This window comes from Cicer arietinum, chromosome 7 (assembly GCF_000331145.2).
Source record: "Cicer arietinum cultivar CDC Frontier isolate Library 1 chromosome 7, Cicar.CDCFrontier_v2.0, whole genome shotgun sequence".
Taxonomy (NCBI): domain Eukaryota; kingdom Viridiplantae; phylum Streptophyta; class Magnoliopsida; order Fabales; family Fabaceae; genus Cicer; species Cicer arietinum.
In genome coordinates this window covers 7,076,522-7,089,762 of record NC_021166.2, presented here as the reverse complement: position 1 = coordinate 7,089,762, position 13,241 = coordinate 7,076,522, and the positions used below count along the sequence as shown (strand labels likewise).

General features: G+C 30.4%; 2 protein-coding genes across 3 annotated transcripts in view; one reads left to right on the top strand and one right to left on the bottom strand.

Moving 5' to 3' along the window:
* Positions 1–2,887, top strand: part of LOC101496257 (uncharacterized) — a 3,354-nt gene extending 467 nt beyond the window's left edge. The window contains exons 2-7 of one of the 2 annotated variants that reach the window (XM_004508485.4): positions 67–303; positions 423–508; positions 614–760; positions 1,423–1,546; positions 2,110–2,396; positions 2,558–2,887. In XM_004508485.4, the coding sequence (XP_004508542.1) occupies positions 108–303; positions 423–508; positions 614–760; positions 1,423–1,546; positions 2,110–2,396; positions 2,558–2,650 (933 nt within the window). In that variant the 5' untranslated portion in view covers positions 67–107 and the 3' untranslated portion in view covers positions 2,651–2,887. Of the gene's footprint in view, positions 1–5; positions 304–422; positions 509–613; positions 761–1,422; positions 1,547–2,109; positions 2,397–2,557 lie in introns of both variants that reach the window. The other variant, XM_073363355.1, reaches the window with a different exon arrangement.
* A 971-nt stretch (positions 2,888–3,858) lies between these two features.
* LOC101495706 (potassium channel AKT1-like) lies at positions 3,859–12,119 on the bottom strand. The gene is made up of 11 exons (XM_004508482.4): positions 11,695–12,119; positions 9,304–9,669; positions 9,164–9,221; positions 8,545–8,862; positions 8,041–8,286; positions 7,842–7,940; positions 7,714–7,746; positions 7,363–7,548; positions 6,995–7,189; positions 6,831–6,906; positions 3,859–4,905 (listed from the first exon to the last, which is right to left on the bottom strand). Exons 1-11 carry the CDS (start codon positions 11,856–11,858, stop codon positions 3,971–3,973), a joined length of 2,676 nt encoding a protein of 891 aa, XP_004508539.1. The 5' UTR covers positions 11,859–12,119; the 3' UTR covers positions 3,859–3,970.
* Between the last annotated feature and the right edge of the window lie 1,122 nt (positions 12,120–13,241).

The window sequence follows — 13,241 nt, the reverse complement described above, 5'->3', positions numbered from 1 at the left end:
TTCCAAATTCATTCTATTCACTCTTTCCATTTTTAGTATTCATTTCCATCCTTGACTTTGTCTTAGGGTTTTCAATTTCTAAGCTTCATTGATTGAACGGTTTCATTATGATTGGAGAAGTTCAGCTTCAGCCTCCACCGATTCTGCAAAACCCTAGTGATTCTGATCCTTTACTCGATCATCAAGATGATGTTCAAGATGAATCATCCCCTGGAAGTTCTACTGAGATTAAGGATCAGGAAGATGTTGAGGCTGGTTTACTCCCTTGTTGTCGAATTTGCCTCGAAACCGATTCTGATTTTGGTGATTATTCATTTTCAATTTTGTGACATTTTTTTGGAATTCTTTAACTTGTCAATTTTGGCTGTTATTACATGGTTAACACTTGTTTCGCTAAACTTATTTTTTGTGTGGTTTAACAGAGGATGAATTGATATCTCCATGCATGTGCAAAGGAACCCAACAGTTTGTTCATCGTTCTTGTCTTGATCACTGGCGCTCAGTAAAGGTATATATTTTTTTATTCTGGTCTTCATGCCTAATTTTAACTGCTAGTCTTTATTGGTTCATATCAAATCAAATTTACACGAACCTTTTATTCTGTAATTCATAGGAAGGATTTGCCTTTTCACATTGCTCCACCTGCAAAGCCCAATTTCATCTTCGAGTTGAAATGTTTGAGGACAACTCTTGGCGTCAAATAAAGTTCAGGCTTTTTGTGGCAAGGGATGTTTTCCTTGTTTTTCTGGCTGTACAAACTGTGAGTATTGTTAACATTATATCCTTTCATATTGAATGTGTAAGTTTTCGTTGCTTCTATTATTTTTGTTTCAATTCAATCTTTTTTTTTAAGCCACATCCTAAAGGGGGTGTTATTTGTTATTATCAATTCGATCCTACATGTTATATTATTACTTCTTTCAATCCTACATCATTATCATGGTGAAATGGTACTTGCTACAAGAGCTCATTTTCAGAAACAAGATGGTGTTTGTCTTGTGCGATTGCTAAACTAAACTTTTATGTCGACATTCAAAACAGTAGTTATTGAAAACAAAATGTCTGTATTGCGTGGACCGAGGAACAGTTAGATATAGAAGCTGTGATTGTGCTGGTGTCAGTTTGGTAAGGAGACATCAATGGACATAAGATGAAGAATTTCAGTTTTATTAGGGCACATCTAATAAGATGACCAGTTGCTTGCCACAGTACTATTGGTAATTTTAGGCCTCTTAAAGGAATTATTTTTATGGTGCTTCTAGTTCTGTTCTTTACATAAATTGATTATGGGTTGACCTGTCTTGTTGTTTTGACTTTTGTTATCATATTGTCCGCTGTTCAAGTTTACCTGTGCTACATGTTTTGGGAGGTGGGTGTTTACACAGAAAGCGCCTCATTCATGATTTTCTATTTATTTGCCAGGTGATTGCTGCTATTGGTGGCTTTGCGTACATCATGGATAAAGATGGGAACTTCAGGAACTCATTTGATGATGGTTGGGATAGGATACTGTCAAAGCATCCTATACCATTTTATTATTGTATTGGTAAGCTAGCGTATGGCTACTGGAGTTGTTTGCTTTAACCATTGGCTGAAACTCTTATGCGGTGTCCTTGTTTTTTGCATGAAATTAGGGGACTGTATTTCTCCATACCATCCGAGATACTTGTAATCTGGTTTGATATTTGCCTTGTTTTTCATGTTTTATGTGATTCCCAAAGAAATATTACAAAGAGAATGTTGTCTATCTGTAATGTTGGAGAGAAAAGAGACATAAGCAGACACCTAAATTTGATTTGAATAAAACAAAACAGTAGTAAAATGAGAAAATTCAAGTTTTTATTGCTTTTAGGAAGGGGAAAAAAATGAACGTGATATAATGAAAAGTTATTTGTAACATGGGCTCTTTCATTTTTTTTATGGTTCTTAAACAGTTTACCATGAAAAACATATCAAAGCTTTCGAATAACTATTTCATATTTCATGCATGGGATCTATTTTCATGTCGAGTTAATTATCCGTACAGTGATAGCTTTTTGAAAAGCTACAGCTTGTCCTCAATCTTATTCTCCCTCTCTCTCTCTCACATAGTTTTTATCCATGTTCCAGGAGTGGTGGCCTTCTTTGTACTTATTGGATTTTTTGGTCTCATACTGCATTGCTCCTCCCTCAATAGCAATGACCCCAGAATGGCTGGTTGTCAAAACTGTTGCTACGGATGGGGCATCTTGGATTGCTTTCCTGCATCAATGGAGGCATGCTTTGCTCTTGTGGTTGTTTTTGTTGTCATCTTTGCAATTCTTGGTGTAGCTTATGGTTTTCTTGCATCAACCATGGCAATTCAAAGAATTTGGCAGAGGCATTACCATATCCTCACCAAGAGGGAGCTTACAAAGGTAAGATTGCAATGTTTAGTTGAATGTCGATGTTGTTTTATCATCTGCTAAATGAAATCTGTCACCTGAAATGATTTTCATGTTTCAAATATCATTTGATACTCTGTTTATTTGAATCTGGCACACAGTTATTGTATTTAAATCGTTATAAATTTTTACAGGAATACATAGTAGAGGATCTTCAGGGCTGTTATTTCCCACCAAAGTTAGACCCAGAACACGAAAGTCGCCTCAAAATGCTTAAGCTTTTGTGATTCACGGAACAAATATGTAAAAATCTGTTTTTTAATTATTGATGTATCAAGTTGTTGCTTTATTTGAAGGTTTCAATCTTTTATGCTTGGCAACCTTGTCTGCCAGAGCTTGGAAATGGTTTATATCATCATTATATATATATATTTATATCAATCTAGGATCGTACCAGATTCTGTATACTCCAAATCTGTTGTTTGTTGGGAAAAATGAGGAAAATATAAGCAGTTATTTGTCCATGCACTGTACTTGTGTTTATTTATTCATTGCCATTGTCATGTTGTATGGTCGGGTGACCAATGCATGCATAAGATAAATTATCTAGTCGTGTATCGGCTGACAAGGGAATTAGAAAATGGATCTCTACCAATTCATTGGTTTCTGAAAGAAGGTATTAGGAAACATGTTTATTAGTTTGCAACAGAAAGAGTTGTGGAAGAAATTTGAGTTTGTATAGAACGTATAAAGAAATAAATGATATAGGAAACCTGTTTATCACTCTGCAACAGAAAGAGTTGTGGTATAAATGATATATATTCATGATGTGAATACTTACAAAAAAAGAGTGATATGAAAAAGTAAAATCGGGATATTTGGATATTTTTGTTCTAGAAAGTTGGCAAAGACGATATTTAACTTGAATGCTGAGTTTAGTCTTTCTAAAAGTCCTACATGCTTAAATAGGTCAAGTAGCACTTTAGAGCAGCTCCCTATGTTGTCTGCATCAATCATCATCTCGTAGGTAGGTTATTCTCATGTCTTATTGTGGATTCTGAAATATATCTTTTGTTTTTGCTAATCGGACACAACGTTTTCACTTTTCACAGTAAATAATAAATGTTCTTTTGCTTCAGGATGGAAGTAAACACAGTCCGATGCTTTTTTAAAAAAACAGAACACGGTCGGATATTTCTTTGAATTATTAGTGCTGCTTTGTAACAACTAATGGAAGTTGCTGTGACCACAATAAACCACGGAACTGAATGAACTGACATGAAGCTAAATTGTTCATTCCTTAAACATATTTTCAATTGGTGATTGTTCATCCAATCTCCATATTTACCAATTTTTCCAATTTTTTACTGAATTTTAAATTCATTTTAGTGTAGTTGGACGTAGTTAAACACAAAGGTGGATGACCAACATTCATTTTCATTTTACATTCCAACAAAAGGAACCGGTAGAAGATTTACAATTGAAGAGCACAAAAGACCAAGAAAAAAATATAGTTGTTATAAAAAAATATATTATATGGTGTCAGACAGTGCCTCAAACATGACTAGAGGAAACGTTGATATTGCTAAACTAAAAATAAAGGCACACTATGGAATGACACCATTGGAAGGTGTTGGACAATTGGAATCTAACACCCCACCAGCACCAACAAAAACAAGATGATCACCATCTCTAATAACATCTATATTATCAATTTCAGCTCCACCATATTTGCACACAACCTTAGCCACAACAATACCAAATTTGTTAGCTCCAATCTCAAGCAACTCTTTAAAACTCTCAGGCAACAATACAAGCTTCCCAGCAAGCTCACCTTTTTCAGGACAACTAATTGTAACTCTAGTTTGACGCAGAATACTATTCACACCACCATGCCTTGCATTGCTATTATTCATGTTAGTATTAACAGGAAAAAAATGATCATTTTCTCCTTTGTGTGCAGCCGACATTATCCCAAAAAGCGAGTTATGATAGTTATTAGTCCTTCGCCTCGGGCGATTTTCCATCCAAGATCCATCATTTCCATTAAATGTTCCATCTTGTTGTAATGTAGGAATTGTTGGCTCGCTAGTAAATCTACCAAGGTACCTCACGTTACTACCCTGTCTCTCAGGAATAGGCATAGCAACAAAAGATTGAGCCTTAGGTTCTCCTTTGGCTTCAAAAATGGCTTTGATTTCTATATGTCCTTGTTGATCAGCTAAATCTCTGGGAGTCCAACCATGTTTGTCTGGTTTGTCAATGTTAGCACCTTGATCTAAAAGATATTTGACAATATCAACGTTGTCTTCGGAGACAGCAACATGTAATGCTGTAGTTCCGAGGCTGTTTGTGAGTGTGATGTCTCCTCCGTGACGCCTAATGTCTTTTAGCAAATTGAGATTGTTTTGTTCAGCAGCAGTGCATGCGTATTGACCAACATCACCGTTTTGTAAGGTAGCACCATTTTCTATCAAAAGTTTGCCCACTAATTCATGTCCACCAAGTATAGCTTCCCATAGTGCTACATTTCCATCTGAATCTGCAAGTATATTTACAATATCAAATTAGTCTTTAGAGCAAATTCTGTAAAAGTTGTTCATTGTAATTTAAGCATTCAATATATGGTAATGGCTTCATGATAAGAAATGTAGACACTATCTTCCATCTTATATATAAGAAAATTTGTTAATAAAATATAATGTATTTCAGTTTAAATTTTAGATTAAATATATCAATTTTTATTGACTCAATTTTATTTTATATATAAGACGTGAGATAGTATTATCCAAGCTGACCCAATTGTCAAAGTGTAAATGCAATGTTTTAAAGTCTAAAGACTTTGGGTGCAAAATTTTTCATGTATATATAGTTTTATTTGTTGGATAAATAGGTTTTTTTTTCAAAGTCAAACATAAGTGTGGAATGGGCTGTGCAGTTTGGATGAGATTGGTAATGAATATTAGTTGTATACTATATACAATATTTTGTGAAATTATTAACACCATGTAGAATTGTAGACACGACCATCTCCAAAATAAATAAAATTGTATGTATAAAAAGTGGCATGGATAAATCTGGATTAGGTAACCATATGCCAAATCTTGTTAGTATAACATTTTATTTACAACATAGTTGGCCGTTGACTACGAGAGACCTATAGTTATAATAATTGGAAGTAATAGAGTAATAGACTTTGCACATATACAAAGATAATATAAAATGTATAATTTTCTAATATTATACTAACAAATATATATATTTTTCATTAAATTGGACGTGTCTTGCTAAGGAATACGAAAAGCACGTGACTATACAGAAACAGATGTTTATATTTTTAAAATTTATATCTTTACCTCCTAATCGATTCAATATGATGAGTTTAGTGTTCAATAAATAGTAAGATACCTTTGTTCACTTTCTAATGCAGAAAAAATAAGTTAGCCAGAAAATAAATGGTAAAGCACGTACGCTTATGGCAAGGGTGAGGAATATAGCCAAATACACCCTTCCCTCCGTCAAGAGAAAATAATAATTAAAAAATTAATATATTTTCGTCTTAATTTTTAATTTGATATATCAATTTTTTAATTATTTTTTTATATTTTATTCTTCAGAGAATATTAAGAAAAACATGTGCCATAATTAGTATATAGTTAATGTTATTCTTATTATATTGTTTATTCTATATAGGTGTATTTAATATTAATTTTTTACATCCTAAAATAAATTAGTAGTTTTAATAGGAATAAATTTGAAAAAAATAATAAATACATCTAATAATTTGTATAAAAACTTATATTTAAGAATATACTTTTCTTCAATGAATGAATGCTTATAATTATGGACTAGATTGGTAGATGTTTATTGTTTACTCCCTCTGTTTCAAATTAAATGTCATATTTATATTTTTTTTATTGTATCAAAACAATCATCATTTTAAAATATTAATATAACATTTATTATTTTTCATTAATATATTTTTATTTATTGAATTTTACTCTATTTAACTACAATTAATAAAATTGTTTTTGTAAATAATATTAATTTTATTATTAAAATTAACTGCACACAAATCAATTGTGACATTTAATTCAAACGACCCAAAGAGTAATAATTTATTTATATTATGATAATAACCTAATAGCTAACAATCCAAATGCTTGCATAATAACTTCGAAATTCTGACTTGGCAATAATTGTCGCTCATAATATATTTCATAGTCTTCCAAATTGATTAGTCCATGTCAAGCCCTAAAATATTTATGTGTCTCATATTTATATGTCAAGCCCTAAATTGTTGAAATTGTAATTATTTTATGTGTCTCTTTTCTTGCAAAATCATTAATATTTTTTTATAATCAATCTTTTGAAAAAAATAAAGAAATAAAATAATGGATAAGCATCAAGAAGAAATAATTGAAAGGTTGTACTAAAATATATAGTTTAAAAACAAGAAATGTTTACCTTTAATGTTGGGATTGGCCCCATAATCCAGAAGAAGTAAAACACAGTTTTCTTTTCCTTTAGATGCTGCTATATGCTGATTTTATAAGAACAATAAATTAGCACACAATAGATTAAAGAAGTAGATGATACACAACAAACAAACATAAAAAATGAACACCCACCAAAGCTGTCCTTCCATTGTTGTCAGATTCATTTGGATCCAGACCCCGTTTTAACAATTGATGTAACAACAAATCATCTCCTCTTGATGCTGCAAAGCATAGACTTACTGGTAGGTCCATCCTACCACGAGCTAACATGTTTTCTGTCTCTACCAACACTCCTTCCATTATTGGATCGTTCAGCTCTTTCAAATGCTGCCCACATACATAAATTCATTATCCATTGCTCTATTGAATGCATTTATTTTAATCTATTATGCTTAGACAAATATTTTTTTATTAGTAGGTGGACCATATGTAGCACTTCAATCTTGCCAAAAATAACTATGAGAAAAATATTAGTTTATAAGTTATGAAATTATGCAAACCTTAAGAAGATTATTCATGATTATGGTACCGTCCCCAACATTAGCCTGAACAATATTCAAGAAGGTGGTACGGTTCAACCTCAACAATTGACTTAATCGTTTGGTTCGAACTGTAAAATGTTGTGGTTTATAGCAAAGAACACCAATCTCGCCACAAAGTTCTCCTGTTTTTGCCACTCCAACAACCTACAATCAATTGCCAACATTCAAATTGGTTCATATCATACATTTTATTCAAATTTAGAGTACAATATTAATCACACTAGTTACATAGATTAATTTCCTTTTTATATCTAATAGATTTCAACACATATTCTTATCACGTATTAATTATTTAATAAAAAAACTTACTTGTTCAACTCCACCTTTGAGAACTAACAACTCCTGTCAAATAATAAAAACATTAGAAACAACATAACGAAAATATTCATATCATATTACAATCAATACATATGAAAATAAATAATTTGGATACTTACCACGGCACCCGTGACTAGAATGTAAAAATCAGTTGGAGCTTCATTTTGCAAAATAACATCTTCTTTGGGGGGAAAATACTCTGGTTTCATCTCTGATACCTTTTATAGTTGAATTAACCAAAAAAACAATTCATTAACTCAAATAAAATAAAAAAATGTAACTAAAAATTACAAGTTAGGACAAAAAATGTGCAATTACCAATTGAAAGAGCAAATCATTTGAAACCCCCTTAAATAAGTAAACATTATCCATAAGAGAATAGAAAAGATAATGTGAAATGCTTGATCTAATAGCTTTAGGAAGAGAGTCAAGTGTCTCTTGTTGCTGCAATCCTTCTGAGTCTGTTCTAAACTTCAAACACAAGTGTGCAAGCATTTGATCTTGTAAACGAGGTGGTAATTGGTTCCTTTGTGCAAAACTTGAGGCAGCTTGTATGGTATCCCTCTAAGAATAGTCACAAACAAATAAGTTTTACAATTTTCTAAACATAAGGTTTGGAAATCGGATATTTTGCATTCAGAAAATGCCAAATTCATGACTTTTGACTCGTTTGGTCGAGACGAAGAAAATGTATATTTTAATTTTATAATTAAAAATATCAAACTTGAATTTGGATATTCATATCTCAATCAAACGACTATCAATATTCTGAGTGCACAAATGCAGATATTCCGTACTACTAAGAAATAGGTTGATACTTACAAATTTTCTAGTTCGACTTGTGCCGTGGACAACTAAGTTAGTCATATTACCAATCAAATATGCTGTTAATCCAAGATTGAAGAGCATGTAAAAAATGTCAAACATCATTTCCCTTTCATTAACAGGATGCAAATCTCCATAACCAACTGTTGTCAAAGTAGTGATGGACCAGTAAATAGTTGTTACATATCTTGTCCACAAACTCAGTTGAACAAAATCTTCCGATGTTTGCCCAATCCAAGTCCTTTTTGGATCATGATAACGTGCGGCAATTAGATAATAAAAACATCCAGCACAATGTACAGCAAAAAGGGTAACCTATGAAAATCATTCAAATTATTATTAGTCCAACAACTACATATAATTTATAGATCAAAAATGTTTTTTATTTGTCTAAACATCAACACCCTTAAACTTTATTGATATTTTTGTCCCATGTATTTTTGGCATGTAATTTGTCTTTATTTTGATTTGTGTCACATTTTTTCACGGTTTTGGACGAAAAAACCACTAAAATCTAATGGTGTTGTCATTTAGAAAAATAAAATATCTTTTTAATCTAAAATAAAGTTAAAGCACTTTCTTAAAACTTTACAAACCAAAAATCTTAAAAACTTACACAAATAAGCTTTGCACACCGAACCCAAAAATAGTTATAGTTTCTGTCCTTCTCAAGCCTAGCAGGTAAGAAAGAACATTTAGAATGATAAAGTAGAAAAGAAAGAAAGAAAGAAAAGAGAGCATAGGTTTGAATCTGACCGAGAAAACAGAGCACTAACTCTTCGAAGACGCCAAAGCCTAAGCATGTCGAATAAACCATAGGTTTGGAAAGGAGAAGGAGATAGCTTTACAACAAGCTCTGAAGGAATGATGGAGATAACATCAAAGGCAAGCCAAGTTCTTGCATATTTCCAAGCAATCTGTTTTGGCTTATCTACGAATAAATAGGTTGTTTTGTCTACGTAAGCCACAAAGAAAGTGAGAACTATGTCTATAAAAAAGAATCCATTCACAATATTATCTGTGATTGAAAGTGGTGCTTGTGGTTTCCTCAGGAACCCAAATTCAAATGGAGATACCCAAGCAGTATACACCACCAGTATTACAAGAAATGTTTCCCATATCCTGCACAAAATCCAACAAATTCATACTTTTAATCACTTCAAATACCTCTACAACACGCTAAATTTAAGTGCAAATTAGTTTAAACCCGATATATTCAATTATAATTATCTATTAAATGAGCTGAATTAAGGTGATTTAATGAAATATATGTCAATTATTTCTTCAATAAAGTTAAAACTGCTTATATAAGTTTTTAAGTCCTGATTAAACTATTGTTAGGTTGGTTATCATATTCAAATTTGGAACCTCATAGTGTAAGTTAATTATGGTGTTATTTTTAATCTCTTTTAAGATTTAAAAAAAAAATATATAACTTTAATTTAACTTATAGATATTGTTAACATAATGAACTTTTATTTGTTAATCAATCATAATTTTTATATTATGTTGCATTGATTGTGTACCAAAGCCAACAAAATGATTAATCATCTCAAACTTAGGTTTCAAAATTTTTGGTCAAAATAAAGTCTCAACAATTTAATTTAATTTATTTAGTTATAAATATATAACAGGAACAATTTTATATTGGTATGGACAAATTAACTATTCATAATGTTGTTAATATAAAGGATTTTTATTTTACAGTGCATCACAATCGTTACATTATAATATTTAATTTTTTTCATTATTACAACCAAATTTACAAATATACTGCATTTGTTCTTATAAGTAAAAATCTTTAATAAAGAAAAAATCATTCTTTTATTTAAGATTTTCTTAAAATTTCACGATGTAATAACTAATTTTCACAAAAATACCTCTAATTTGATGTAAAGAGTTAGAATGTAAACAGTTAGAATACAGCTAATAATAAAAGGATAAGTTTGGAAGAAAAAAAACCTATCTACGTTGTTAACAAAATAAATGTAAAAACTAATTTTTTTTTATTATATGCGAGGAGAAAGGTTGTGATCGACTGTGTTCCGTGTAAAGTATCAAAATTAAACTGAAATAAATTTGCATCACGAAATCACATTGAACCACCGTTATGCGTTGAAAACTACCGTGATATCTATCATAGCCTTGTAGCGGTTACAGAGGCAAAAACAAAACGGGTATTTGGAGTTTCAATTTAGAATCCAATTTGAAACTCAACTCTTTCATTAAATGCATAGCAGCAAAGCCAATCCACCAACTTCTTGGTTGTTTCTCATCGAAGGAAACAAAGTCAAACTTTATAGGATTACTTACGACATGTGTATGCTTGTAACATGTTTCCTTTCAACACTCGAAAACTCTAATTAAACACAGCAAAACAAAACCAGTTTTTTTTATAGGTTGGATAGATATCAAAGAGTTAACATTTCGAGAAATACAGAGTCATTAAACTGTGGATTAAAAATATCATTAAACGCAAAAGATAACGAAAGGTAAACAAATTTCTGTTTTAGTAATCGACGGTGATCATTAGGAACAGATTCAGTGTTGTTGCTTTCTGGTTTAGGAAAACATCCAATTTTAATTAGCATTTAGAGAAAAATAGTTTAGGAAGTTTACAACAGGATACGGCTGAGAATTAATATTAATTAATAAATACTAATAAAGAGAAAATATTGTTTATTGATATAAAATATTATAAGCATTCACCGAGGAAGGAATGCTTGAATGATTTCAAAAAGTAGAATAAAAGAAAAGATCACAAACAAGAATCCAATAAAATAATAAGATCAAATAAAAAAAAAAGTGTAACGCTAACAGCTAACAAACTTCCGTCAGAAACAGAGTTAAGAAATACCGGAAAGTTATTAAACTTCTCACGTCGTAAAAGAAAAGAACCAGTGAAAGTTTTTATTGTTTTTTTTTTAAGAGAATTGAGCTCTAGTAATACAAATTTCGACCGAGAAACAAATAGAATATTATCAAAAAGTGTTTCAGTTAAAGATTTAAATTCGAATTCTCTCCAACAATTTCTCTTTAATTGAGTTTTGTTATTCAATCATTTGGTTTGAAGGAGCGTTTATCATCGTGTTTTTGTTAAAAACAATAAAGTTGAAAAAGAGAATGAATAAGAATGATAAATAATACCTGTAACGGCGGTCATAGGGGGATATAATGAGAGGTCTGAGTTTAACTCTCCGGTTACTTTTTGCACCGAGAGAAGGTAATATTCCGGTAGAAAGACTATAGTGACTTCCATCTAGAGATAATTCAAGTTCTTCTTGTCCACACATAGCCATAGGCAACACCATTTTTATTCTGTTAATAACTTCCTTCAATGAATCCTTTTCACTGTGTTTCTGTTAGTACAAGGTTTTGGTCGGCATGTTGAGGCGGTTCTGAATGTTGGTTTATGTCTGGGTGTGAGAGTGATTTAATTGTAACAAATACACACAAAGTTTGTAATGTTTTCTGTTATGTGTATATATATTACACCAGCACATACTCTGTTTCGGTTCCAGTTCATCTAGAAAGAAAATTATCTTTGGAAATTCATCCATCCCGTCAACACTTTCAGAAATAAAAAATTATTATAATAATAGGATTGATTTGATATTTTCTGTAATGTCATAAAGACATAAAAAAATAGAAATAATATATTATATACATATATACATAAAAATTAAGAACGTTTAAATTTATAAATTGGGGCAAAAATTTGCAACAAATAGTGATTTGTCTTGATGACACAATAATATCATGGTCATATTTCGGGCAGTTTTTTATTTGTCGGGATTCATGAGTCAATGGTGACGTTTATTATTGAAATTTAAAATTGACTACTCAAATCAAATTCAGGTCTCAAAAAATGTTAAAAAAAAAAAACTAAGTTTACTATAAAAAATAATAAAAATAAAAACAAGTCAGTTTAACTGTTTGAATCCAAAATCGGTAATTTTATTGATTATTGGTAAATAATGTCGTCTAAATGTGAAAAAGAAGTTAATTTGATGGTAAGATTAAGTTTTTTGTTGAGCAATTTTCAATGGTTTTTTAAAAAATTATGTATAATGACTATGTCTTTTACTTCCTTATTAATATCAAAATATGAATAGAAAATATTTAAATTTATAATCAATTTGAGTATACTATTTGCATTTTAAGATTTCAACTAATATTATTTTTTATTAAAAAACAAAACAAAAATTGTAACCTCACAATTATAATTTAATTATAATAAAATTTATTATCTCTTTTAACATTGAAACTAAATATTATAACTTTTTACTTCAACCTTATTTTATTTTCACATAGTTCTTTTATATGATTATTGTAATACAAACTTATATTATCTTTTAGCTAACTATTCAATTATCTTAAGCACATAACAAAAATAAATATTATATTCTTAATTTTATTTTGTTTTAGTTAAGTTTTATTTATTTATTATTAGAATCATAAAGAGCGGATAATACTGAATATTGGGAGCAACTACCCTGTTTAACACGAATCACTGTACTAGTGTATAATAAAGTAAGCTAATTTCAATTTTAATTAATGTAATTTATAAATTAGTATCCTCACATTGATAGAAAATTCCGTCCAAATCCTCTTTTTAATTGTACCTTTTAATTTAATCAAATAATAACAATTAATATATTTCCATACAAAAATAAATTAAAATATAAATAATA

Bases quoted from the DNA above. Each gene is read 5' to 3' on its own strand.
- LOC101495706 (XM_004508482.4), bottom strand. From the start codon at position 11,858: ATGGTGTTGCCTATGGCTATGTGTGGACAAGAAGAACTTGAATTATCT. The intron at 9,670-11,694 runs GTATTATTTATC...GATTTTGTGCAG, and splicing joins CCCTATGACCGCCGTTACAG to GATATGGGAAACATTTCTTG. The intron at 7,747-7,841 runs GTAAGTATCCAA...ATTATTTGACAG, and splicing joins TTCTAGTCACGGGTGCCGTG to GAGTTGTTAGTTCTCAAAGG.